The 27,358-nt window shown below is 42.3% G+C and overlaps 1 protein-coding gene across 1 annotated transcript in view; it reads left to right on the forward strand.

The window, feature by feature from the left end:
• Positions 1-12,024: 12,024 nt before the first annotated feature.
• The window catches only part of LOC107299675 (alanine--glyoxylate aminotransferase 2, mitochondrial-like), a gene marked incomplete at its 3' end in the record, with an annotated part of 22,312 nt that continues 6,978 nt past the window's right edge, over positions 12,025-27,358 (forward strand). The window contains exons 1-7 of the mRNA XM_015829023.2: positions 12,025-12,090; positions 12,894-13,078; positions 16,901-17,024; positions 18,307-18,401; positions 20,161-20,254; positions 24,380-24,473; positions 25,886-25,986. Coding sequence (XP_015684509.1) covers positions 12,055-12,090; positions 12,894-13,078; positions 16,901-17,024; positions 18,307-18,401; positions 20,161-20,254; positions 24,380-24,473; positions 25,886-25,986 — 729 coding nt within the window. The remainder of the gene's footprint in view (positions 12,091-12,893; positions 13,079-16,900; positions 17,025-18,306; positions 18,402-20,160; positions 20,255-24,379; positions 24,474-25,885; positions 25,987-27,358) is intronic.

Here is a 27,358-nt window from a genome sequence, read left to right on the forward strand (position 1 = left end):
TGGCCTAGGGAGGATTTTATATTGGGTTCATTTTAAGGAATTTGAAAGACACAACTTTAAAATTTGGTTTAATTCGGTTTTACAGGGGGGGATTGTATATATGCTTTTGTTTTAAATATGTTGTGCGCCGCCCTGAGTCCCGCCGGGAGAAGGGCGGCATATAAATTAAATTAAATAAATAAATAAATAAATAAATAAACAATAATTCCAAATTAAATTAATGTATTATTGAATTAATGTGTAAAATGCTCAAAAGTTCCTATTTTTGCAAATGTTCAGGGTTCAAACCAAAGGTTTCCTGAAAATTTGATGATGATGGAAGGATAGGGACTTTAAAATCACACAACATTTGTTTACCTTGTAAAAATCTCACCTTACTCTATTAGTGGTTGTGACTGAATGATGGGTCAGCCTCATGAAGAATGTACTGACCTTTGTCTTTTATTTATGTTTTTATATCTTTCTGGATTTTAAATAATTGACATATCATATCATTAATGACATATCATTAATAATAATACAATATGGTACCTGATTGTTCCAAATTATAGATTGTATTTAATAGTACATGGGATCTATGCAGGAAGAAAAAAGATTGCAGTTTCTAAATGCTGAATATTTTAAAAGGAACGAATTGAATCTTTTATAATTGCTTAGATATTTTTCTGAATCACAGAAGCATAATTATGTAAGTCAAGAGAGCTGTAAATAGTTCACTCTATGTGCCAAATTGAACTGTGTTTGTTTTTTAAGAGCAATCTTCAGCCGTTCGAGGCCTGAATCTTTTCCAATAGCTTTTTACATGCAAAGACTGCCTTTCCCCCATTCCAGTAGGAAGCGAATGTGCACATGAATCAAGCAATTGTTTAAACTTCATAATGGGCCTAAATTAGCTTTGAGTGTCTCCACTGAGGAGTGACTAAACTAAACTAAAATAATCGGATTCTGTGTATTAAATTATGACTGGCTAATGGCAATCTTATTGGTGTCTAAACAAATGATGTAGAAATAGCAACAAATATCACACATAATCCATCAGAATTGGCTGTTTCTACCTATACTTTTCGTAGGTTTATCCTGGGTTTCTCTTAGAGCAGTGGTGGCGAACCTATGGCACGGGTGCCAGAAGTGGCACTCAGAGCCATCTCTGTGGGCACACGCGCCGTCGCCCCTTTTCGCTTTAGGCCTCTGCCGCCATGTGCAAAAAAAAAAAGAAAAAAGGTTCAATCAGTCAATTTCAACTTCTCGCAGGAAAAAAAAAGATTTTGCAAAGTTGGAATTCATTGATTGAACTTTTTAGTCCCACCCAGTCTGCCGGTACCACTGCAGCCACGCCCACCCAATTGGCCACACCCACCCGGCACTCGACGATGCATAAGTGGGTTTTGGGTTGCAGTTTGGGCACTCAGTCTCTAAAAGGTTCGCCATCACTGTCTTAGAGGCTGTGTTCAATCCATCAGATTTTAGAACAAAGAATATAGAATAAAAGGGTTGGAAGGGACCTTGAAGGTTTTCTAGTCCAACCTCCTGCCCACCATGGCAGGAGATTCTACTGAATTTCATCATCAGCTTTTCCTGGATCAGTTGCTATAAAGATTCCACAGGACAACATACTATAAATTCAGGAATAAAAAACTTTGTACAGTTTGAAAAAAAAAATCTCGTAATCAATAATAAGAATGAGCCCCTTCAGCATGCAGTTAGTTCCTTTAATTATCAAAAATAAAATAATAATTTATTTTTTATTCAACTTTTTGAGGAAAGGTGATGCAGCTTGAACTGTCAGTTCTCAAAAATGTGTTTAATGTGTGCAATACCAATTGTTATAATAATAATAATAATAATAATAATAATAATAATAATAATAATAATAATAATAATAATAATAATAATGGAACAATTTTGCTTATATTGATTTGAAGTATCCTGTACAATTTTAATCCACTAATTCAAATGTTGCTCACTCCTATGCACCGTGTATGGAAATCCATTGACTGGGGACCTGTTGAATCACCTCCTTTTAATATTGTTTTGGGGCTGTAAAAATGGGACAGAAGTTGTCAACCTCCAAAAACTAGAAAGCTATAAATGGGTGAATCAGCTTGGTTTAAATCAATAGACATCAGCCCCACTAGAAAGACCAGGCCAAGAAATTAACTCCACGAGAAGGCTAAAACTACTTTTACTGAGTTTGGCTATACATTAATAACAGAAGCTTGCAATTCTGAATATGTTGTATTTCTTCCTCCTTCTTATAATTTAATGAATAGAGAGACATTTGCCAAATATAATCTCATGGTTTGGGCTTAAAACAATACGCGAGCCCTTTTGCCCATTCTGTACTTAAAGTAGTATTTTCTCCTAAATAATAGCACCATCCAAGTTCAACATTACCCTCACTCTCAGATTGTGTCAGCTTTTCCTTGTTGGGAAGTTAGAATAGGCAGTGACTGGGAACAGCAATAACTCAACCAGTTTCATGCCATGGAATTTTCCAGGATAGGTGGAGAGAACAACTGAACAGTGGAAAAAAATACCCATAAAGAACCAGTGTAGCATACTGGTTAATGGGTTAAAACTTTGAACTTGTATTGTGAGACCTACATTCATGTCCGTGTCAATCATCAACCTCACAAGGTGGCTTTCGGATTGTAATTCTGAGTTCCCCTCCTCTCCAGGGTGGAAATAAAACTAACTTAATCTCTCCTGACAATGCCATGAATCTCCAGTGGAAAGATAAGATATAAATTCAGCAAATAGGAAGAGAGAGAGAGACAGATGCAGTAGACAGGGCAAGTATCAAGAACATTGTCAAAGAAAATCTCTGGACAAGCCTTTTCAAATAATGTTAGGAAGACAAAAACCTAAAATAAACGTAACTGTTATTGCAGGCCTGCAAAAATCATAAGCAGGTTCCAAGCTTGCTATTTTACAGAAGATATTTTGAGGAGTATATGGATTTATTTCACTGATAGGTTCATAATTGGTTACCCACTGAAGGCTTTTGTCTCCAAACCTACTTTAGCACATTCTAGCTATTGAAAAACCAATCTCTCTGAACCTGGAAAAAGTAAGCCTAAGGTGTAGGCTTCTTTGCAGTTTTTCACTGTGATTTTTGTAGCTGATGCCAAAAAAGTAAAACTGTATGTCAGACAAACAAATAAACAAATTTAAAATACTACTTCAAGTACAGTAAAAAATTAATTGTCTTGGAAAACATAGTTTCCATCATTGCATGTTGTCAGAAGCTTCCTCATTGAAAGTTTATTTTCTAGGAAATGCGAGTGATGTCTATTTGAGATCTGACCAAAACTTTTGCAGCTTTTTCTTGCTTGTCTCTCAGCAATTTTGTATCTGAAAATTTTTGAGTAAGTCACATTTAATAATTCAATGTATAACTGAATGTTCTGAATCGCACACACCCTAGCTGAGAAAAGGTAAAGTTGTAGTCCCTGGTATGGTCATATTACATGCAAATCATGAGCCTATTCACTTGTAGAATAGTTATTTTAATTTATATATTTAAGACACAAACAAAGAGAGAGAGAGAGATTTAGTTATTGTTTCATAAATGTAGCAAAATTACCAATGATTTATATGATGTATGCCCAGTTGCATGGATTAAATTAAAATATAGGTACAAATTGGCAATAATCTACATTTAATAATATTTGAAGAATACTGGTAAAACAATACAAAGCTCAGGAAAACCTTATTGTTGATTAAATGTGATTAAATGTGTTTCGAAGATGAACTGCTTAGTTGAAAGTAACAGGGCAATCACAGCTTGCTTTGATTAACCTACTATTTCTTTAAACAAGATTTTACTTTCATGATCAATAATTGTGTCTTGTATTCTTTTCTGACAAATCTATTTTTTTAAAGGCATTTTAATTTAATGTGAGTGGAGGTTCTTGTTATTTTTCCAATGCATTAAATTGTTTCTGGAGCACATTTTGAAATCTACTTCTATTTCTTTTAGTAAATTACTGTATTTACTAAATTAAAAACTCACAATGAGGAGGGAGTGCATGATCTAGCCCATGGGTGCCAAACTCGTGATGTCATGTGATGTGTCGCGACATATCGCAACTTTTTTCCCATTGCCGGCAATAGGGTGGGCGCGGTGTTGGTGTGATGCATCCGGCCCACGGGCTGGCAGTTTGACACCCTTGATCTAGCCCATTCAACATAAACTTTCACCACTTCCTGCAATCCAGTTGATTCACACAATCCCAGCCAACAATGGCAGAATTCATTATTACAGATAATAATAATTATTATATAGATAATTATTACATGCCCATTACAATCCTTAAATCATGATGATCATAAAGTGGGTCACCATGTGACTGAACCTGTTTTTATTACCTTTTCAGTGGTGGTCGTAAAGCAAATGTTGCAATCATTAGGCAAATCCATTGTTCACCATGGACTGTTTTTGCTGGAACCAGAAAGTCATGTAATCAAGGGATGTTGCAAACAGCCATAAATGCAGGCTGGTTGCTGAGTGCCTCACCTACATCATATGACCACAGAGAGGGCCAGCTGTTGGAATTGGGTAATAAATATTTTTTGAATGATCCATCGTAACTGAATGGTCTCTAAGCAATTGGTCATAATTCAAGAAATACCTGTACAATATCTCTTGAAGATTTTGCTGAACTTATTCTTGGTTTTCCTAAGGACTCCAGTGCAATCATCTATCCTTATTGTTAAGAGCAGGTATCCCAAAATGGTATCTTGAAGATGGGTTGGACTTCATTTATCACAATTGCCCAAACAATGGGGCCATTGGGTTGGATCCTAATGAGGGTCAATATCTAGTTAATGCCTAATTTGGACAGCTCAGACCTATCACTCTGGAATGATCATGAAGAACATTTCCTTGATCCTGGACCATTTCCTTAACTACTATTCCACACTGTCTCTCATACAGAATACCATCCACCACCACCACCTTGCTCCTTCTAGCTATCTTCTATGGCTTCTTTTATAATATTTTTTAAACAACATGCCAGTCACATGATGTCACCGTGTGCTTTCATCACTTCAACATTCTCACAGCTTTCTGCAGATACCACTGGTGCAGAATAATTTAAAGACAGAAACTTATATTTGCTCAGCGGCGAACAAGGACCCATCTTTGATGTCCTGAGTCGATGTTAAACCATGTTAATGTGAAATCCACCTCCTTAATAACCCTTAGTCAAATTAGAAAGACTTAGTCTATTTTAATCAGTTGTAATATATAAATGTCTTAACAAGGGAAAAGCGCTTGAGATTCATTTATTTTGTCCTCTCAGCAGATGCTTTAAGATGCATTATAATGTTGCATCTAAACTTCAGGATTTTTCATACTTCCAGCTACCGTGTTTCCTTGAAAGTAAGGCCTACCCTGAAAATAAGCCCTAGCTTGATTTTTGGGGGTGGGCCTAATATAAGCCCTACCCCCAAAATAAACCCTATTTTGGGGTGAGGCACACACCTAAAAATCAAGCTAGGGCAGGGGTGGGGGGTGGAGCTGCTCCCCGCTCCCCACTTACCGTTGTAGCCAGGCCTCCCATGAGGCCTTGCTTCGCCATCCCACCTCTTCTGCGGCTGAAGGAAATGCCTCTGCAGCTGAGAATGGAGCTCCGGCCTGCATTTTGTCATCAGAGGCATTTCCTTCGGTCGCAGAAGTGGGCTGGCTGGGTGGGGTTGTTGTTGCCGCGGCAGCGAGGTGAGACTATGGAAAAGACACCCCCTGAAAATAAGACCTGGTGCACAACATCTGCCCAACAACTTTAACCTCAGTTCCCAATGGAAAGCCAAATGGGTCACTGAATGCCCAGTTATAGGAAGACATATAAGTGACCCCACAAAAGAGGGGCCAGGCTTTGAACTACCACGTCAGCAATGGACAATCCTGAATAGGATTGGTCCTCACATGGCATCTGCCGGGACTCTCTGTGTAAATGGGGCATAGTATCCTCCCTCAGTGTAACTACAGGGCCACATCAAACTGTAGATCGCATCATAATTGGCTGTAAGCTGAAGTCCAGTGTCTGTTTTTTTAAAAATATAAACAATTCTGCACTTCAGTGGGTTAGAAGGCCTAGACATTGATATTTGAACATAGATCTTTTTAACATGTATATTTTATTAGGTTCTACTGATCTAGTTGAAATGTTAATTTATATTGCTAGTGCATGTATGTCATATGCTAAACAAACAAATAAATAAACCAGAATTCCCCAGCCAGCCAGGTCTTTTAAAGTTGCCAAGGCTGGGAAGTTCTGACTTTGTGAACCTTCCTGGCTGGATTCAACTTGGTTTGGACAGCCAGCATCATTTATTCATCAGTCAGAATAGAATAGAGCTGGAAGGGACCTTGGAGGTCTTCTAGTCCAGCCCCCTGCTCAAGAAGGAGAACCTATACCGTCTCAGACAGGTGAATGTCCAGTCTCTTCTTTAAAATCTCCAGTGATGGAGTGCCCACGATTTCTGGGGGTAAGTTGTTCCACTGGCTGACTGTCCTCACTGTCAGGAAGTTTCTCCTTAGTTCCAGGTTGTTTCTCTCTTTGATCAGTTTCCAACCATTGTTTCTTGTCCTTCCCTTTGGTGCTTTGGTAAACAACCTGGCTCCCTCTGCCTTGTGGCTGCCCCTCAGATACTGGAACACTGCTATCATGTCTCCCCTAGTTCTTCTTTTCTTTAGACTAGCCAGACCCAAGTCCTGCAACCATTCTTCGTATGTTTTAGTTTCCAGGCCTTTGATCATCTTAGTTGTTCTTCTCTGAATTTTTTCCAAACTCTCAACATCTTTTTTGTGATAAGGTGACCAAAATTGGCTGCAGTATTCCAGATGTGGTCTTTCTAGGGTTTTATAAAGCGGTACTAATACTTCGTGTGATCTTGATTCTATGCCTCTGTTTATGTAATCCAGCATTGTATTAGCTTTTTTGGTTGCTGCTGCACACTGCTGGCTCATAGTCAAGTGATTGTCCACTAGGACTCCAAGGTCTGTCTCACAGTTACTGTTTTTAAGCCAGGTCTTGCCCAATCTGTATTTGTAACTTTAGTTTTTCCTGCCTAAATGTAAGACTTTGCTTTTCTCCACATTGAAACTCATTTTGTTGGATAGGGCCCATTGTTCAAGTTTGTCAAGATCTTTTTGGATCCTGAGTTTGTCTTCTGGGGTGTTGACTCCTGTCAGTTTGATGTCATCTGCAAATTTGATGAGTTCCCCTTCCATTCCCTCATCTAAGTCATTTATGAAGATATTGAAAAGTCCTGGGCCTAGGACGTAACCTTGCGTGCTGGCTACTAGTTATGACTTTGTTTGTTTCTAGTTGTTCACAGATCTGTTTTTTTATTATTTTTTCTAGGATCTTCCCAGTTATTTATGTTAAACTGATTGGTCTGTAGTTTCCTGGGTCTGTTTTTTCCCCTTTCTTCAAGATGGGAACCACATCAGCCTTTTTCTAATCCTCAGGTACTTCCCTGGTGCTCCAGGATTTATGGAAGATGTAGTACAGCGGTTTCATCTCTCAAGGCCTGTCTGAAAAACTGGCCAAGTCTAGAAGGCCCATTTTACCCATCTTCCTATGTCTCAGGTGGGGGAAACCGTGTGAACGGGGGAAATCGATCTAAATCAGAACCAGCCCAGTAGAATTGTCAGCAAAGATATAAGAAGACTGCGGATGAGAAAGGCAGAGTTTTGAGGAGGGCAATGGAGGCATCCATTAGGGAAGGGTGAAGGAGCATGATGGCAGGGGGTAGGAAGATTTTGATCACCAAAATCTGATGTAAAAAGGATGTTGAGACTCTAGAAAGAGTACAGAGAAGAGCAACAAAAATGATTAGAGGACTGGAGGTTAAAACATATAAGGAATGGTTGCTGGAATTGGGTATGTCTAGTTTTAACGAAGAGAAGGATAGGGGGGACAATGATACCAGTGTTCCAATATCTCAGGTGCTGCCACAAAGAAGAGGGAATCAAGCTATTCTCCAAAGCGTCTGAAGGCAGGACAAGAAGCAAGGGATGGAAATTAATCAAGGAGAGAAGCAACCTAGAACTAAGGAGAAACTTCCTGACAGTTAGAACAATTAACCAGTGGAACAACCTGCCTCCAGAAGCGGTGAATATTCCAACACTGAAAGTTTTTAAGAAGAGACTGGACAGCCATTTGTCCGAAATGGTATAGGGTTTCCTGCCTGAGCAGGGGGTTGGACTAGATGACCTCCAAAGTCCCTTCCAACTTTATTATTATTATTATTCAGAAGAGGAACACTTTGCGCATGCACAGCGACTCTCTTGGATGTAAGAACTTAGCCCGCCGACAGGCATCGCGTTCCTTCACACGCTCCTCGGTCCCAGTTGCCCTTTCGGTTAAACTCGGAGCTTGCAGGAGTAATCAAGGGCGGCTGGCCCAAGAGGCGGCGACGGCAGCTCCGTTGCTATTGGTGGGCCGCATCGGTTTTAAAGTCCACGCCGCTCGCCTGGGGCTGCTGAAGCGGCGAAAAGATGGCTAGCTCAGCGCGGCTCCTCCTCGCCCGCTTGCCTCGGCCTTTGGCCGGGAACAAGGCTTCCACGGCGCGGGCCCTCCCGGGGAGAGGTAAGTGGAGGCAGCCGGGAAGGGGCCGTCTGGAGACGCTTTTTCGGTGGGTCTCCTTTGCTCGGCGAGTATCAGCCTTTCCACGGGGATGGTGACCGCCGTGCCTCTGAGCATGTTCAGAGTGCATTTGTCCCGAAGTTGCAACGAGCAGGATGAATGTCCCACAGCCCCCAAAGGGGCGGGTGTAGTCTCGATCCACTCCCCTTTCATTCATATAGAAGCCACAAAACCACTTTCTGAAAATTGCGGTCGCAGCTACAAACCGCAACCCGTTAGACAACGCATCCTTCCTTCCTTCCTTATGTATTAACCCTACGAATTATTAAATATATACAATATACATCACGCATAAGTATATGCAATATTATTAACATAATATTGCATATAATGTGGGTGAAAGATCTGGCGGAGGCTGCAGGAGCGGGCAGGAATGAGAAGGGGCGAAAAGCATCCACAGCCTCTTCCCGCGTTCTGCCCGGGTCAGGAGTGTCGTCTGAAAGCGAGAACGCACGCGCGACTTTTGCCCTGGTGATTTGAAAATCCTGCACGGGCAAAATAATTCAGTGTCGCCCCCAATCCAGGGGACTCGATCTTTCGCACCCGTGAAAGAGCAGGAGATTAGCTCTAGTAACGGGGAAATGCAGGATTTCCCTTCCAAGTACCAGAGTGGCGAGAGACTCGGGAATTGGCGGATGGGATTGAATCCCCCGCTCCCTTGCTGAGGACCGTGGGAAAAGAGTGGATTGACTCCAAAGCCACTGACCTAATTCAACCCGGCGCGTTTATGTCAGTGGTTTTCAAACTTGGTAACTTGAAGATGGGTGGACTTCATGCTGGCTGAGGAATGCTGGGAATTGAAGGCCATCCCATCTTCAAGTTGCCAAGTTTGAAAAACTCTGACCTCGCTTATAACCCCAGGCCACGCTGGAGATGATGGGGGAAGTTTATCCTTCGTCTTCTTGTAGTCCGTCCCCCCTTTTCCCCCAACTATCATTGGCAGCCCTGATGACTGGGGATTGTTGTGGAAGTTGAGACTCCACATAACTGGAGGGCACCAGCTTGAGGGAAAAGAGGTTGATCGAAGAGGGAAAAGAGGTTGAGCAAGCAGACCCTGGATGGGGAGATAGACCTGGACGGGGGAGATGAGATGACCGGTCGCCAGAGGGGAGTGAGCCAGACCTGAGGTGTGTTCAGCTCGTGGCTGGAGGGGAAAGCAATCTCCAGCTGCTGTTGCTGGTCCCACGATTGACCCTTTGCGAGAGATGGCTTTGGGCAAGCCAAAGTGCACTATCTCCCCTGGACTAGGCAGACAACCCCTGCTTTTAAGCCACCTGCCCCCATTCTTGGAGGGGAGACAGGCTGCCAGCATCGTTGGAGCCAAAGCTGGTCTCCAGCCAGGACAGTCTACTAGCCAAATGTGGCTGAACTGCCCCTCCCAGGGATTTCCCCATTGGCGTCACCTGTGGGTATATGGGCTACACCTTGGGCTACACCTTGGACTTCAACCTCCAAACGGGTGGAATTGACGTCAGCTCTCACGTGAGCTTCCTAAACTCGTTGACCTGCAGTTGGAGGAGGAAGAACAGCCCAAACTATTACATTTCTTTTACTTGAATGAGTCCTGGAATCTGCTGGCAGCGTTGGGCTTCAGGATTTAGTGACCAAGGTCTAGAGAACAGGCTGCCTGACGTTTTGCCAGCAATTGGCATCTTCAGAAACAAAGACGTCTACTACACAGACCACAGGCAATGGAACTGAGTGGGCTGCTGTCTTTATAGTTAGGTGACCTGACTTTTGATTGGTCTTTACCCAAGCTGGTTTCTGATTGGTGCATGTTGGTAAGGGCTGGTGTCTCCCACTGAAATATCAGGAAATCTGTTCTCTACACAGAGGTCACTAAGCCCTGAAGCCAAAACTGTCCAACAGATACCAGTCTTGAAAGCTTAGATCAGGGGTCCTCAAACTTGGTCACTTTAAGACTTGTGGACTTCAACTCCCAGAATTCCCCAGCCAGCCATGCTGGCTGGGGAATTCTGGGAGTTGAAGTCCACAAGTCTTAAAGTGGCCAAGTTTGAGGACCCTTGGCTTAGACCAGTGGTTCTCAACCTTTTTAATGCCGCGACCCCAACCGGTTGTAAGTTGAGGACTAAACTGGTCGTACGTCGAGGACTAAACCGGTCGTAAGTCGAGAACTAAACCGGTCGTAAGTCGAGGACTACCCAACCGGTCGTAAGTCGAGGACTTTCCCTGCCCGGGAGCGCCGCACATGTGTGGTTCCGCCCCCTGCGCCGGCCGAGGCATAGCTGGCAAGCGGCAGAGACGGAGCAGGCCGACCACCAGCTGGCCCAGCCCAAGGGAGGTAAGGCCCCCGCTGGAAAAGGGGGAAAAAATGGCGGACAAAAAAAATGGCGGACAAAAAAATGGCGGACAGCCTTGCTTGGCGACCCCCATGAAATGGTCGATTGACCCCAAATGGGGTCCCGACCCACAGGTTGAGAACCACTGGCTTAGACCAACATTGGAATCTGATTGACTTTCTCCTTCCTTGGGAAATGAACAAGATGATGTATCAGAAGGGTCAGAGAACAATCTGGGGAAACTATGGCTGCAGGCTGCTGGAAAAGGAGGAAGAGGCATGGAAAGCTAACTGGTGCAGTTGCTCTTCTGTATCTCTCCTCTGGGATGCTTTTACCTCCTTTAGCTAACTTGTATGCGAGTGAAATCAAGACCCCTTGGATGGCTTATGTTTTATACGGACAGGCTGGTGTGGTTTTCTTTGCACAGGAAATGTTAGTTGACCTTTACTTTTTTCCAGAATGGTTTTTCACTTTCTTAGAACAGCCAGAATTTAAAACAGAATTAGACTTTGGGGGATCAAGAATTGTGGATAGATTAATGAAGCAGAATGTGAGCACCTTTGTGTCAATAGGTACAATTTGCCTCTCTTAATATGCTCTCTAGGCATGACAGACATGCTATAATTCCCACTCTTTCTGACTTGCGAGGAACAGACTATTCATGCTGGTGAGGATGATGGAAACTGTCATCCAATTCATTTGGAAGGCGGGAGGATGGCGCAGATGATGTCAAATGAAACCCTACTAAGCACATGATACGAAAATTGTTCCTGAAGCAAAGAGGTAGATTTAACTCCGGGACTTCTTTTGTCTGTACTCTTAAAAAACCCAGAGTTCAGATTAGTACAAGAACTCTTTCCAGTGTCCCCTCCTGGCCCATGAGGTGCAATTTCAGATTCATTCACAAAGTTTGAGATGACATTTCATCCATTATAGGCAATGTTTAAAAGGTGAAAAGGATTTGCTGGGAAATTAAATTGTATTCCAGATAGATGGCTATTGTGATGGGCTTTGAAAAGTGTATTAATCTGCATTTCTTTTTGTTAGAGGTGCATCAGTATCAAGAACTGCAAAACTCTTCCTGCCTCCAACCAAAAATGCCTCCATGTGACTTTGTACCTGAGAAGTATGATGTAAGCATATGCTAGTCTTGGTTATTACGGATTATTGGTATCATTGATGCTAATGGGAACTAAATGCAGTGGATCAAACCAAACAAATGTCCACTGTGATTCAGCCCTGGTGGCGCAGTGATTAGACTGCAGTATTGCAGGCTAACTCTGCCCACAACCTGCAGTTCAATCCTGATGGGCTCAAGGTTGTCTCGGCCTTCCATCCTTCTGAGGTTGGCAAAATGAGGATCTAGATTGTTGGGGGCAATAGGCTGATTTTGTAAACTGCTCAGAGACTATGCTATTGTCATACAGAAGCTTGGATAAGGCTTTAGGTCAGGAGTTGAGCATGTGTGAAAACTAGCAGATCTTTGGTCCCATCTGTGGCATCTTGCAGAATCGATGGGAGAATTCCTGCCAGAAATTCTAAACAATTCCTGCCATTTAGTGTTCATCAGGCTAGACCAGTGTTTCTTAACCTTGACAACTTTAAGATGAGAGGACTTCAGCTCCCAGAATTCCCTAGCTAACATGTATTCTTCTGGACATGTTTTAATTTATCAATGTCTGTCCTAAACAGAAGACTGAAAACTCAAAACCATCCGTGCAGACTGACAGATTCAGAATAGAAAGGAAGAATAATTCCTCTTCTTCTTGGCTGGGTTCACACATCAGGGATAGCCACTAAAAAGGAAAGAAAGAAAACCTAAGGTTACAATTAAACAATCTTAGCATGTTGTTTGAATGCAGCCGCTTGGTCTTTATTTGATCTGATGTTGCGCTGACATTCACCACACATATAATTTTTTTATGTTTTGCTGTAGTCCCACACTTATGAACAAATGCTGAAGATCCGCCAAGACAACGTGTTCCCGTCCCTGTTAACTTGGTATAAGAAGCCACTCCTGATCCATCAAGGACACATGCAGTGGCTGTTTGACTTTGAAGGACGAAGATACCTTGATCTCTTTGCTGGAATCGCTACTGTCAGTGTTGGTCACTGCCATCCGTAAGTAAGCTTTCAACACCCAAGCTTATATGCATGGACTAGCACAGGGGTAGGCAACCTTGGCTCTTTTATGACTCGTGGACTTCAACTCCCAGAATTCCTGAGCCAGCATGGCTGGCTCAGGAATTCTGGGAGTTGAAGTCCACGAGTCATAAAAGAGCCAAGGTTGCCTACCCCTGGACTAGCATGACTGAATTCCATTCACAGCGTGTGCCATTTGCAAAACCCAGGAAATATTTTCTTTTCTGTTGTTGCTATTGGCTTAGCTTTTCTGACATCATCCCAAAGGTGCTTCTTCCAAAAGGCAAAGGATCTTTCTTGGGTTTTTTTTTTCTTGAAAACATTTTGCTTGTCATCCAAGAAGCTTCTTTAGTTTTTCTTTGAAATGTTTCAAAGAAAATGTTTTCAAGGAAAAAAAACAAGAAAGTCCAGTTGCCTTTCCGAAAAAAACACCTTTGGGACAACCATGACCTGGATGATCTGACATCACAGCTATTTTGAACAGGCATAATCCTTATTTAATTGGACTTATGGGCAGAGAAATACCTATGGTGATGTTTGACTTGTTTAAAGATATATTTCTGAAAGGGTTCCTATAATGTCTTATTTTCTAGTGACTTAAGTTTGTTTCCATTTCTGTAAATGCTGCAGCATCTTAGTTCACTGTTATGGCCCAGGTCACCTAGGCCAGGGGTAGGCAACCTTGGCTCTTTTATGACTCGTGGCTGGCTCAGGAATTCTGGGAGTTGAAGTCCACGAGTCATAAAAGAGCCAAGGTTGCCTACCCCTGACCTAGGCAGAAGCAGGTATTGATGGAGTCTTTTATTGTCCTGTTAGCTGCTGTAACAAATGGCCCTACAATAGCTGGTAAGGCTCCACCCCACACTTCTCTGAAGGCAGCCACCCTCAGTCCCACAAACAAAAGCTAATCAATAAACAAAACCAATTCATAAAGGCAGAGAGGAAATCCAAAGGGCAAGGCAATTCTACAGGATCAGGCAAGTCCACAAGGCCAAAGGCAAGCAAGTAAAGCAAGTCCACAAGATAAAGCCAAGGCACAGGCAAAAACAAGAGTGAAAGCTGAGTTTTTCCAAAGCTGGAGGAGCGTAAGCCGAAGCAAAAAATTGTTCCTGACAAAGACAGACTCCCCTGGCTTCTGCTTAAGTCAACCCATGCCAGGTGTTTCCTTGTGAGGAGGGGTGGGGCAACCTTCTCCCAGGCAACCTAGACCAGGGCTTTTCAACCTTTTCACCCATTGTGCCACTTTTAGGATATGGCAACATCCGAGTACCACCAGTCGCCTAGCAAGGTGTCAAAAACTTGATGCCCCCCCAAAGGAAAAAAGTGATAAAGTACAGGTAGTCCTCGACTTACAACAGTTCGCTTAGTGACTGTTCGAAGTTACAATGGCACTGAAAAAAAGTGCCCCCCAAGCCACAGCCGAGCAAGACACCTGCCTGCCCACCCGGCCGCACTCTTCCTCCTGTCCGAGGTTTTCATTGTTATGAGCATTTCTGTTGAGGATTGGCAGCGGGGGTGGGGTAGGGGGGTGTTTGGTTTTTATTCTCCCCCCATCTGCTGGGTGGTTGCAGCAGGTTTTGGTCACTTCACATGACCCTGGGACACTGTGACCGTCATAAATATGAATCAGTTGCCAAGCATCTGAATGTAAATCACAAGACCCTGGAGATGCTGCAACATTCCAGCTGATCAGTGCTTCTTCTGGGCTCAGCAGACGTGCCAGGATCAGTGCTGTTTTCCAGCTGATTGGTGTTTCTTCAGGGCTCAGCAGAAGCACCAGGATCAGCACCGAGCTCCAGCTGGAGCCTGGCGTTGATCCTGGTGCTTCCGCTGAGCCCTGACAGCCCTGCAGCTCCAACCATCTCTCGCTCAGGCTTGTGCGGTGCTGCCACCAGTTCAGCTCATTCCCCTCCCCTGCTACCACTTTTCTAGGATGGTCGCATACCACCTGCCAGGTGCCAATGTACCACAGGTGGTACCCGTACCACTGGTTGAAAAGCCCTGACCTAGAGGCCTCCTTTGAGCTTGCCTGTATTCCACTCTCCGTGCCCTTGGATTGAGTGGGGGCGGCAGCTGTTCCTCATCAGAGGGGATCTGCTGCCTCTCAGCACCACTGCCTGTCAGCAGTTGATCCTCCCCTCTGAGGGCAGGCAGGTCTTTGTCCGGTCGATCACCTTCCCCAATGCCTGAAGGGTCTGGGACAGCATCATCCTCAGCCCCTGGCCTCTCCAAACATGCCAAGAGAGACATGCCATCCCCATTGGACAGTCCCGGTTCCAACTCTTCCTCCTCTTCCTCCTCCTCCTCTGAACCGGGATCCGATGGGGCCATGACACTTCACTGTCATTGTTATTTTAAATACAGCCTGCCCACTACTTAAAAAAAAATATTGTGACTGGTGACATTTCAGGATAAAAGCAAAGTAAAACAGTAAAATCACATACGCACATTTTTATTTATCCACCAAACTCTTTCCTTTTGGGCAAACAACTTTATGCAAGGCACAGAAAGAAACCCAGAAGTAGTAGGCAAAATAAATTAAAGGCAGGAAGGGAAAAAAAGGAATTTTAATTTAGTTTTGTTTACACAAACACCATTCCCTCAAACTTTCCATATCTTTCATTCTCAGAAACCAACCTTCCTACCTACACAGCCACACACATTGATTCATACATTGACTTTTATGTAATTCAAATTATATCTTCAGTTCAGCCATAGAGTGTTTAGAATAAGACTGACACATAGTCATTTAAGGTATCAAGGGGAAACTGTTTTCAGATGCCAGGTCCCAAATGTGAGAATGGAAGGTCAGTCATCAAAAAGCAGGAACTGCAGGAACTAGCCAAACATGGCCTCTGGGAGAAGAGGGTTCAAAGCCAGAGCACCAGAATGAAGTCCCTAATGGGTTTTTTCCCCCAGTTATGGGACGATGAGGAGCTTCTTTACCACCATCCCCCAGACTGTAATCTTCAAGCAGACACTTACCAGGAGAGATGTTTCTTCAAGTCTTAGCCTCCTAATTTTTTTTAAGCTTTATTGGTTTTTAAAACATAAATCACATAATAGTTGGTTAACAGTGTGTTTACTTGGTTTACATTTGTAAAGAAAAATCGTTAACAAATGATTTCTATAATTCACAATCCACATGTTCAAACAGATGTTTCTTTTTTTTTTTTCTTAAATATTCTCTCTGGTAGATCCTGTCATTCATATTCTTAATTTTCACTTTAATATTTTAATATTTTTCCTTTGATCATTATCTTTCTTGATCAATGTGTTTTGCTGAATCAGGGGGTTTTTCCATCTATTTTTCCCCAACCGATTATACAATTTGTTCCAGATTTCGTAATAATCTGTTTCACTCTTATCCTTGAGTTCTAATGTCAACCTATCCATTTCAGCACAGGATAAAATCTTATTTATTACCTCTTCTTCTGAGGGTGTCTCGTTATCTTTCCATCTCTGTGCAAAGACTAATCTTACTGCTGTTAGCATATATAGTAATAAGCATAGGGATCCTTTGTTGTATCTATACTTAGTAATACCCAGCAGAAAGAGTTCTGGCTTTAACTCAATGTTCTGCATTAGTATCTCTTCTAACCACTGTTTTATCAAATGCCAAAATTTTTGTGCTTTGGAACATTCCCACCACATATGGTAATACGTCCCTAGCGATTCTTTGCATTTCCAACATTTCGGTGAGGTCTTTTTGTCTCAGCCTCCTAATTAAGGACCAATATTGCCACAAATTAGATTGGAAACAAAGTGCCATTTTTTTTTAAAAAAAAATAATGTATCCAGGAAGGTAACTGCAGCAGCTCAGAAACAGCTTGGCCGCCTGGGACACACGAGCAACATCTACTTGCATCCAGGAATCCAAGAATATTCCAAGAAGCTGACTGCGCTGCTTCCCGGCTCCTTAAAGGTACGTCAGGTTGGGCATCTTCAGGACTGCTTCCGAGGGTTGGGCTGGATGCATGTTGTAAAAGTCATTTGTGTAGAGGGAAAAGGAACTGGGCCCTAATGTCGAAATTGGATAATGTATGGTGACAATTGGAGAGTTGGAGCCATGGAAAAATGCAAAATATATTAGAAATGATAGAAAATATTTGTAGCTCGGGTGGTAGATGTTGTTAGTTTGTTCTCTGAACTTGCTGTTTAGCTTCCAAACATTTTATCACCAAGTTAGGTGACATCCGTATCAGGACTTTGTTTGAAGTATTGATCTCATGCGGTTGGTGGGTCATATGACCAGCTGGCTATGCCGTGTGACATGCCATGAGACTGGCTGGTCATTATGTGTGAAGATCACAAGAAGTGGTCGGTGTCCTCGTTGGTTGGTTGATTGATTGATATGTCTCCTTATGGGTTCGTAGGCTGGATCCAAGTCAACATGTGTGTTGACAGATCCGTCGGTTGACATGTGCATGCCATGTGGTAGCATGGCCAATATTTTTGTCCTGGACCTTCACACATAATGACCAGCTAGTCACATGGCATGACCAGCTAGTCACAGACCCACCCACCACACGACCACATGAGATCAATAAAAGCGGAGAAGAACTGAAACAAGACGCTTCAACCGAACTTCCACTGAGGATGTCCTCTGGTCTGGAGACAAAACATTCAGAAGCTAAACTGCAAGCTCAGAGAACAAGCCACTACCAACCATGAAAAATATATTTTGCAAGATAGACACAGGTAGTCCTTGACTTACAACCATTAATTTACTGACCGTTCAAAGTTACAATAGTGCAGAAAAAAAGTGACGTGACTGTTTATTCACACTTACAATCATTGCAGCATTCCCAGGGTCACCTGGTCAAAATTCAGACGCTTGGCCACTGGCTCATATTTAAGATGGTTGCAGTGTCTTGGGGTCATGTGATCATGTTTTGCGGCCTTCTAACAAGCAAAATTACTGGGAAGCCTGATTCGCTCTACAACCACATTACTAAAACTTAACAGCTCCAGTAACTCACTTAACACCTGTGGCAAGAAAAAATCTGAATTGGGACAAAACTCACTTAACAACTGTCTTGCTTAGCAACAGATATTTTGGGCTCAATTGTAATCATAAGTTGAGGACTACCTGTAAAATAACTTAACATTGCCTAGGTTGGATTGGTAATTATGCATTAATTTAGATATCTGGCAGCCTCAGTTTCTTCTCTAACCATGTATTTCCATCATGATCTTTGTCATAGGTAGCTTATCTGACTAATAGTGGTTCTGAAGCCAACGACCTGGCATTGTTAATAGCAAGAGTTTTCACCCACAACAATGATGTCATTTGTTTGAGGTAATTCTGTTCTGTGAATTGTGATTTGTTCTCTTCAGTGGTTTCTGTGTTCTCTCTAAGAATTAGCAGATCCCACAAATGGCTTGCAGATATTCATGCCAAAGAATTTCTATCCTGCAACCTGCATGAAGTGCCACTGAAGTAGTAATTATTTATCTACTTGCATGTAACATGCTTTTGAACTGCTAGGTTGATGGAAGCTGAGGCAAGTGATGGGAGCTCACCGCATCATGTTCTAGGACTTGAACCACAGATCTTCTCCAGTGTCTTTAAGCCATAGAGCCACTTCTCAATAATTCAAAATATGTAGTCTAATAACACAAGTTAATAATAAGGAAATATATGAAGTAGCCTTATGAAATATCTGTTCAAATATTCATATTTTCTTACAATCAGTATTGGAATAAAGGCATGCAACCATACCTGACCTGTCCCAAAACGTATGAGATCAATACATCTGTATGATTTTTAACAATATCATACGTAAACCTTATGATATTCTCAAACAAAATCTGAGAAAACTTAATCAGTATTACCATCTGTAATTTACATCAGCTTTAGCAAGCTGGGGCCAACATATATGGGTGCCTGATAGCCATGAGTGCTGAATTGGGAACCCGTGCTCTAGACCACTCAAGTTTAAAAAGAACTGATGATGATCTGATAATCACAGATATGAAAAAAAGCTACTACATATGTGTACAGTCTAAACTGAGAAAGTGTCTGTAATACAAGAGCAAATCCTGTGAAGTTTCATTGACTCAGCTAACTGGTCCTCAAACTGGATACTCGAAATGAATTAGGAAAACTTTCATGAACTAAACCAACTGTTAGGGATGCAGATTTTTACTGGGAAATAGTAACTTCCCTTCCTTATTCTGTTCTTGAAATCCCCTTCTAATCCACTTCTAAAAGATTCTCTAGCCCAGTGGTGGCGAACCTATGGCACGCGTGCCAGAGGTGGCACTTGGAGCCCTCTCTGTGGGCACATGTGCTGCCGCTGCCAGCAGCTTGCACAGGTCCATTAGGCTGCTGCTGCCGCCTGGGGCGGCAGCCGCACCCAGCACAAAGAACGCGAAGCGGCCAGCTAGCGAGCTCGAGTAGAGGTGGTAGACCATGCCCACACCCAGCAAACCAAAGGCCACCCCGAGCAGGGAACGCCGGATCCCCATCGGCGCCATGGCCTCCCAGTCCCAGCTAGGATTGCATGCCTCCCCCCATCTATGCTGGGCCTCCTGCCCACTGCCCCAGAGACCCCATGGATCTCTTGCCCGGCCCCCACAGGTGTACCCCCCATGAGCAGCATCGAGGTGTCCATGCCCACCCCAGCCACGCCCATCAGTGGGCCACACCCCCATGCCCCCCCTGAGGGCACCACAATGCCCTGGCACTTTGCGATGAGTGGGTTTTGGGTTGTGGTTTGGGTACTCGGCCTCTAAAAGGTTCACCATACCTGCTCTAGCCTTTGATTGGTTTGGAGGCATGTATTTGATATGCCAATTGCATTTGTCCACTGGCAGAAGGAAACCATTGGATACAGTCTCAAGAAGAGAGAGTGCTAATGTTTTAATAAAGAACACTAAGAGCATGGAACTTGACAAAAACATATTCCACTGAACAAGAGTTCTTTGAGTTTCGGAAATGTGTTATTTTTCTTTATTCTGTAATGAACACAGCTTCTGAGATTCTAAATATATAAAAAGATAAGCAGAGAAATTAATCACCTGGGCTTGAAAATATAATGGTTTTCTTTTTGCAGGGGCAGCTACCATGGAGGTAGCCCATATATTATGGGCATCACAGCCATTGGAAAGTACAAGCATGTTGTTGCCAATGGAGCCAACTGCCACTCGGTCAGTATCTTGCTTTGTTTTGGGGGGAGGACATGTTTTTGGAACATGTTGGACGTATTCCTGACTGGTGTTGGTATTGCTGGTTGTTGTTGTTAGTTGCGAAGTCGTGTCTGACCCATCGCGTCCAATGGACAACGTTCCTCCAGGCCTTCCTGTCCTCTGCCATCTTCTGGAGTCCATTTAAGCTCACGCCTACTGCTTCAGGGACTCCATTCAGCCACCTCATTCTCTGTTGTCCCCTTCTTCTCTTGCCCTCAATCTTGTATTGCATCTTATCCGCTTCGGTGTTTCTTCTTAATCATGAAGAATGAAAAAAGAGTTCAGTTTTCAAAAAAAGTTATGCAGATTGATGCTAAATGCAAGCATCATTTTGTCACTTGGCAGTCTATTCCTATTGCCAGTTTGACCAAAATAGTTATGCTTGAAATAAATTGAGCCAAATATTTTGTTGATTCATGAATCAGATCAAAATTTGGAAAATGCTTTAATAGAATTCTCACCTGACTTGGATGAAATATTAGGGATCTCCATCAGGCTCAGTTTCCTTACCATAGGCTGACCTTCCTTTTTGCTCATGTCTTCAGTCAATCTTGTCTTGTGATCCCAAGTTATTTTGTCTAAAGGCTCCAGCTCTAATGGGGATGAACCAGACACAGCAACTACCATTGTCAACTGCTTCATTTCATGGTCCATCAACGTGGTTAGATGTCCTGCATAAACTATCCACATTTTCAGATGCTGTGCATCAGAGGTGGGCTGTATTTTTCAGATGGCATATCAGAAGCAACGTATGAATGGGACCAGAAGCAAAAGTGGATGTAGCCAGGATTATAGGTGGGGGAATTCAATTTTAAAAAAATCTTTTGAGGCGACTTCCAGTTTGCCATTGTGGCCGCCGCAGACGCTGGAAGGCAAGCTCCGTCTTCTGCGTTCGGTTTCGCTCTGCTGGGGGACCCTGGAAAGGGTCAAAGTCACCCTGTAGGGGTGATGAGCAAGGAGAGAACCCCCACTCGATCGCGGGAGGGCAGTAGCCCTTTCGCTCGATCTGGGGCAGCCCTCCAAACCAGCAGAAGAAAGACCGGCCATAGTAATATGGCCCATCACTAGGCTGCAGACAGCTGAAGTCAAACTTATCACCAAGCACTTCGAAAGCAACGCAGATAAAACTGGATGAGATCCGGTCTTCTCTTTACCCTAAGTACTTTCTTTTTCTGTAAAATCTGCCTGAAGTATCTCTCCCCCTGTAAGGAGAGAGGGAAGGGAATTTCTATCCCACCCTTTAAGAATAGCGGCGACTGACTACCCAGGGGAATTAAAGCACTAAAAGAACAACTTTAATCTAATTGGATTTATATGTTTCTGAAACTTGGGGACCAAAATTTTTCCTATTTTTATTGGAGACTTTTGCTTTTATCTACAAAAAAGAAATAAAATTGGAAAAAGGATTCTAAAAGTTTTGGACTTAAAAAACCTTAAATGGCATCGGTGACATCTTGTGGCAAAGTTTGGTATTACAACTTGTTATTTCCTAAAAGAGACTTGGCTCGAAGCCCAGACCTTAGATAAGACTCTTCTGACCTTGGCACTACCTGTGAGAAACTCAGCTGTAGAAGAACAGCGGGNCCTGAAAACCCGGCGGGCAGATGTCTACTAGTGGTACTCCACCTTCTACGCCCAGCCAGGTCTCAGTAATACCTGCCAGGTCCGCGCCCCCCTCCAGAATAAGATCCTGTATGAGGGGGGCCTTATTTACCACGGACCTGGCATTACATAGCATCAGCCGAAGGTCCCGGGCCGGAGGGTCTAAGTCTCCCGGAAACCGGGTGGAGACCTGAGGACCGGAGCGCCCACAAGCTTGTAAATAGCGTGTGCGTGCTCCCCTAACCTGATATGGTCCTCTGCTCCCGCCATATCTGCCTCTCCCACTGACCGTACTAATTCCTCCCTCCTCCTTCCTATCTCTTTATTTGAGGAATATTGGTTACTATATGAGATGATGAAATACTTTGGACTATAAAATCTTGCTTGACAAACGATTTCTACTATAAAGACTATTTATAAACACGTGAAAGAAATGGAGGAAGATCAGGAAAAGATCCTTTCCATGTTAAAAGCAATACATGAAACCATTCTTTCAACTTGTGATAAAATAAGACCTAACATAAAAGATCAAGATGCCAGCTAGATACACAAACCCAAACTTTGACTACAACCAAAGAACTAACAACGCAGAAGATAACAGAAGAAGTGGAACAATCAAATATTAAGAAGAGGACTCAATTGACCAACAAATACAGTTAATGGAAAATCCAGAAAAGGGAGTGACAACACTGAAAATAGAAAAGACTTTTTCTATATATAAATCAGAAGAAATTTGAGAAAGAAGAACAGATTGAATGGAAGATAAACATATTAGGGCAATCATGGGGAATTGGAATAATAGGGAGACAAATTAATGAATACAAATGGGCTAGTCCTTCCAAAAAAATGGCAATTGGTCTCCTTTATTTCAAATAACATATATAATAATAGAGGGAGATCTATTTGACAATCTAAAAGCACTGATATGAAAGCCTAGTTGGCAAAGGAAGAAAGCCAGAATAAGGCTGAAGAAAATTGGAGGTTTGATTTATTAGAGGGGATTTCATGTTATTAATTAGAGGGTTAAAGGGAGAAGTTGAGATAAAGGGAATTCTGGTCATTAGATTTAAAATATTTGGAAATTAGTTGAAAATAAGGATTTTACCTGTTTAATATTAAAAATTAGACCTAAAAGAAAAAATTAATTATTATGAATATGTTTGATTTATTGATTAACTCAGGTAATATATATATAATGGTTTTGATTTATTAAAGGGGATATTGTATTACTAAGTAGATGATTTAATATGGTGGGAAATAGATAACTTTTAGAAAAGAGAACAAGATTATCTTCAAATAGATAAAATGTGTATTTTGGATATTAGATTGTGTTATGAACTGAGATAAGGGAAATCTTGGTTACCTAAAGCCTGAAAATTATAAATATTAAAGGTTAAATTGGAATATTGATGGGAAACTAAAAATTGGGGAAAAATTAATAACAGGATATGGATTGTTTATGAAGCTTGAATGTAAAAAATAATTAAGATACGTATAAGCTAAAATTTATTGATTAAATGTAATAATGATGTTTTTATTGATATAATAAGAACTGTATTAGCTTAAATACGAGATAGTAAATGTTAAGGGGAAAAAGAGAGAAATATTTGATGTTGTAACTTGAGATTTGTATTAAAGATTTGTTATTGAACTATTGATTAACCCACCCCCCACGTTGCTTTTTAAATACTTAAATGTAAAATTGGAAAATTAATAAAATATTATAAAAAAAAATCTGTTGAGATTTTTAAAAAGTATTTGAAAATTCTTATTATGTACTTTAATCCTTTTATTTAACAGTAGCAGTTGTGTCTGCAGTGTGGTACGTGGGAGCTATATAATGTCATTAGTATTCATCCACTCCCTGCTCTAATTTTACAGTCTAGACTCCTTAGATGACAAAAGAAAATAATCTAGCATATTACAAAGATAAGAATCAAGTAGAAGCATAATTATATTTCCAGCTATCCTGCTGAGCCCCAGTAGCATCCATAAAAATGAAATGATAGGTAGTAAAATCCCATCATGTATTTGTCTTCTGATAGATTTATGGATGTTCTGCATTTGGCTATACCAGGGGTAGGCAACCTTGGCTCTTTTATGACTCGTGGACTTCAACTCCCAGAATTCCTGACCCAGCCATGCTGAGGGGAAAGGGAGAAGTTTCCAAGCTGAGCCATGCTGGCTCAGGAATTCTGGAAGTTGAAGTCCACGAGTTATAAAAGAGCCAAGGTGGCCTACCCCTGGGCTTTACCAATAAGGATTGAAGTTGGCCAGGTGGGCATTTCCGATTCTCATGTTAGAGAAAACTTGGTTTATAAACAAGGAATAAATGGTGAGATCACTATTGTAAGGGTTCATCTTTATTTCTCTTTGCTATCTCAGTTCTGTCTTTTCTTCATTGAATGTACCTCTTAAAAATTTAGCATGTTCAAGTACATCATGGTGGAATAATGAACATCTTTAGGTCTGTTGTTTCTTTAGACAATGTTACCTGATGTTTTCCGTGGTCCTTGGGGAGGAAGCCACTGCCGTGATTCTCCGGTGCAAACAATTCGAAAGTGCTCCTGTTCCTCAGGTTGGTTAGTAAGGATAACCCTCTTGATTTTCACAGGCCCACTTTTTTGCAGGATCCCATGATCATGTGAGCACAATTTAAAACATTTTTTTTTGCTGGGAACAGCCTTTATTTCTGGTTTCTGGCAAAAAATAAATGCCCACTGTGGGACAATAGATTTGCTTATCTGCGCTGTTCATTTAGTAACTAACCACTTCATTCATTTTACAACCACCGCAACAAAGGGTGTAAAATCGGGTATGGTCCACCTGACAATCAGCACAACTTACAACTAATTCCAGGCTTCATTACAGTCATACGTTGAGGACTACCTATAAGTGTCATAATCTGTTTAATCAGATCTCGATCATACAATCCCTTCTAATTTTGCGATGGTGGCGAATATCTGAGCTTGGGTCAGTGGTGGGATTCAAATATGTGAACAATCAGTTCTCTGTGTGGATGCCGCTTCCAGAAGTCCATTCTGGGCCTTGGCAACAAAAAATTAGCTACCGGTTCTGCTGAACTGGTGCGAACTGGCTGAATCCCACCACTGCCTTGGGTGTAGGATGAGGCTGGGGGTTTGTTCTCTGAGCCCCTGGGTTGGTTTCCGAATGTTTCATTACTAGGCTAGGTAACATCTTCAGTGGATTTGATTGGAGTAATATCAGAATCATTGGCCTTACTACCACTGTACACGCACGTGAGTTCATTGAAGCCTGGTACTCCACAAGCAATTCCATCAACAGATACATCGACCTACAACCAACCAATGAACCCCTTAGAATTCAAATCAACTGCACAACCAACCAGTGACAGCACCAAACCTAAACCAACCCACACAAATCCTCCCAAACAAGAACTTCACCTCCCAGTAACCCTCACCTGACATGACCTCCCCATCACAAGATCCATTACAAGACCCTCACAATACACCCACATCTGACCCATCACAAGACCCTCACTTGACACACCCACACCTGACCCGTCACAACACCTACTGACCACACAAAGCCTTTATAGGCAGAAAAACACTGACATTGTCATTCCCCTAAACTCCACTGAAGATGTTACCTAGCCTGGTAATGAAATGTTCAGAAACCAACCCACAAGCTTGAAGAACGAACCTCCACCCTAATCCCACCTAATGTTGAGTTGGTGCTGTCCATCCTTATTCAGCAGAAATTCACTAGGATGAAATTTGTTTTCCTCCTGATCGGCCCCCCTCCCGCTTCTCCCGCTTCTGTTCCAATTCTTACCTAGATGAAGGCAGCATCATTTGATTTAGCCAAAAAAGGATATAGCAGAGGCAACTTCATGTCACAGTGGGCCAACTGGGGAAAAGCCCTTTGGCATTTTAAATTATAAACCTAGCTGTAATAACAGCCTTAAAATAATTAATGTATTGCTCCTCCTTACCTCCTTCAATACAGGAACCTGCCACGCAAACGACCAGTACATTGAGCAATTCAAGGACACACTCCAGACTTGTGTTCCAAACAAAGTTGCTGCATTTATTGCTGAACCAATTCAAGTAAGTGTTTTGTTTCTTTTAACAGGCTGCAAGGACCTAAAACTTTTCACTGTTCTTTCCAATGCAGATTAGTTCATACTATGCTTGATTCTTAGGAAGTGGGGTGGTTAAAATGCTTAAAGATGCTGAGCTTGTCAGGTGGAAAGCTGAGAGCCCGGGTTTGAGATCTGAGCACTGTGCGACTGGGTGAGCTCCCATTATTTGCCCCAGCTCCTGCCCACCTAGCAGTCTGAAAGCATGCAAATGCGAGTAGATAAATAGGTAGCACTTGGGTGGGAAGTAACAGCGTTCTGTGCGCCTTGGTATATAGACATGCCAGTCACATGACCACAGAAATGTCTTCAGACAATGCTGGCTCCTTCAACTAAGAAACGGACATGAGCACTGCCCCCTACAGTCAAACCTCACTAGACAACCTTTACCTTTATGCTTGATTCCTAAAATAACATCTTCCTCATTATAAAACATAATGTCACCTTAAGTATGTTGTATTCAGGGGGACTTCTAGATATCTCTAGGACTGTAGTTGCTATCCTACATACATTTAACGGGGGAGTCAGCCTCACTGATGGTGTTAAATATGCATAGAATCACACTATAAAATGTGCTTTGTTTTCATTTGAAAAATTGACTCTCACAACATCACCTTGGAGGTTTGTTTAGTATTACTTTAGTTCAAGAGAATAGTTATAGTATATAAAGCTGTGATTTTCTCATAATAAGACAAAAAGATGCAGAAGAGGCAGGACAAAAAAAGTAGGATCAACAACCAGTTTAATCAAAAATTGCAGAAACCAGCAAGACATCAGATAGATTACATGATGGCAGTCTGGGCCTGAACAAAAGGGGTCCATTAGTAGCGGGAGATCTCAACCCAGGATAGGAGGACAAGAATGCAGAAAGTGAGCATATAATTCCCCTCAATGGATGCTCTTAAACACGTAGGAGAAAGAGAAGGCCAAGACATCTCTACATATAGAATGCATGGGAAAAGAGTGTGCCAGATTTGAAATAGAAGTGGGTATATATCCTGTACCATCTCTCCTGCTTATTGAGAGAAAATGCTGCCAATCTACTATTCCCATAAAGATTTAATTCCTAGCTCAGCCAAGTTTTTACAGCACAGTTTATACCAGTACGTAGCAGGGTTAAAAGTGTTCAGTTTAAATCCTGTCTAGACCCGCTCCAGTCGGGCTTCAGGCCGGGATACAGCACGGAAACGGCATTGGTCACATTGGTGAATGATCTCTGGAGGGCCCGGGACAGGGGTCATTCCTCTGTCCTAGTTCTTTTGGACCTCTCAGCAGCTTTTGATACTGTGGACCACGGTATCATGCTGCGGCGCCTGGTGGAGTTGGGAGTGGGAGGCACC

The sequence above is a fragment of the Protobothrops mucrosquamatus genome, unplaced genomic scaffold (assembly GCF_001527695.2).
Source record: "Protobothrops mucrosquamatus isolate PMUCROS unplaced genomic scaffold, P.Mucros_1.0 scaffold5262, whole genome shotgun sequence".
In the NCBI taxonomy this organism is placed as follows: domain Eukaryota; kingdom Metazoa; phylum Chordata; class Lepidosauria; order Squamata; family Viperidae; genus Protobothrops; species Protobothrops mucrosquamatus.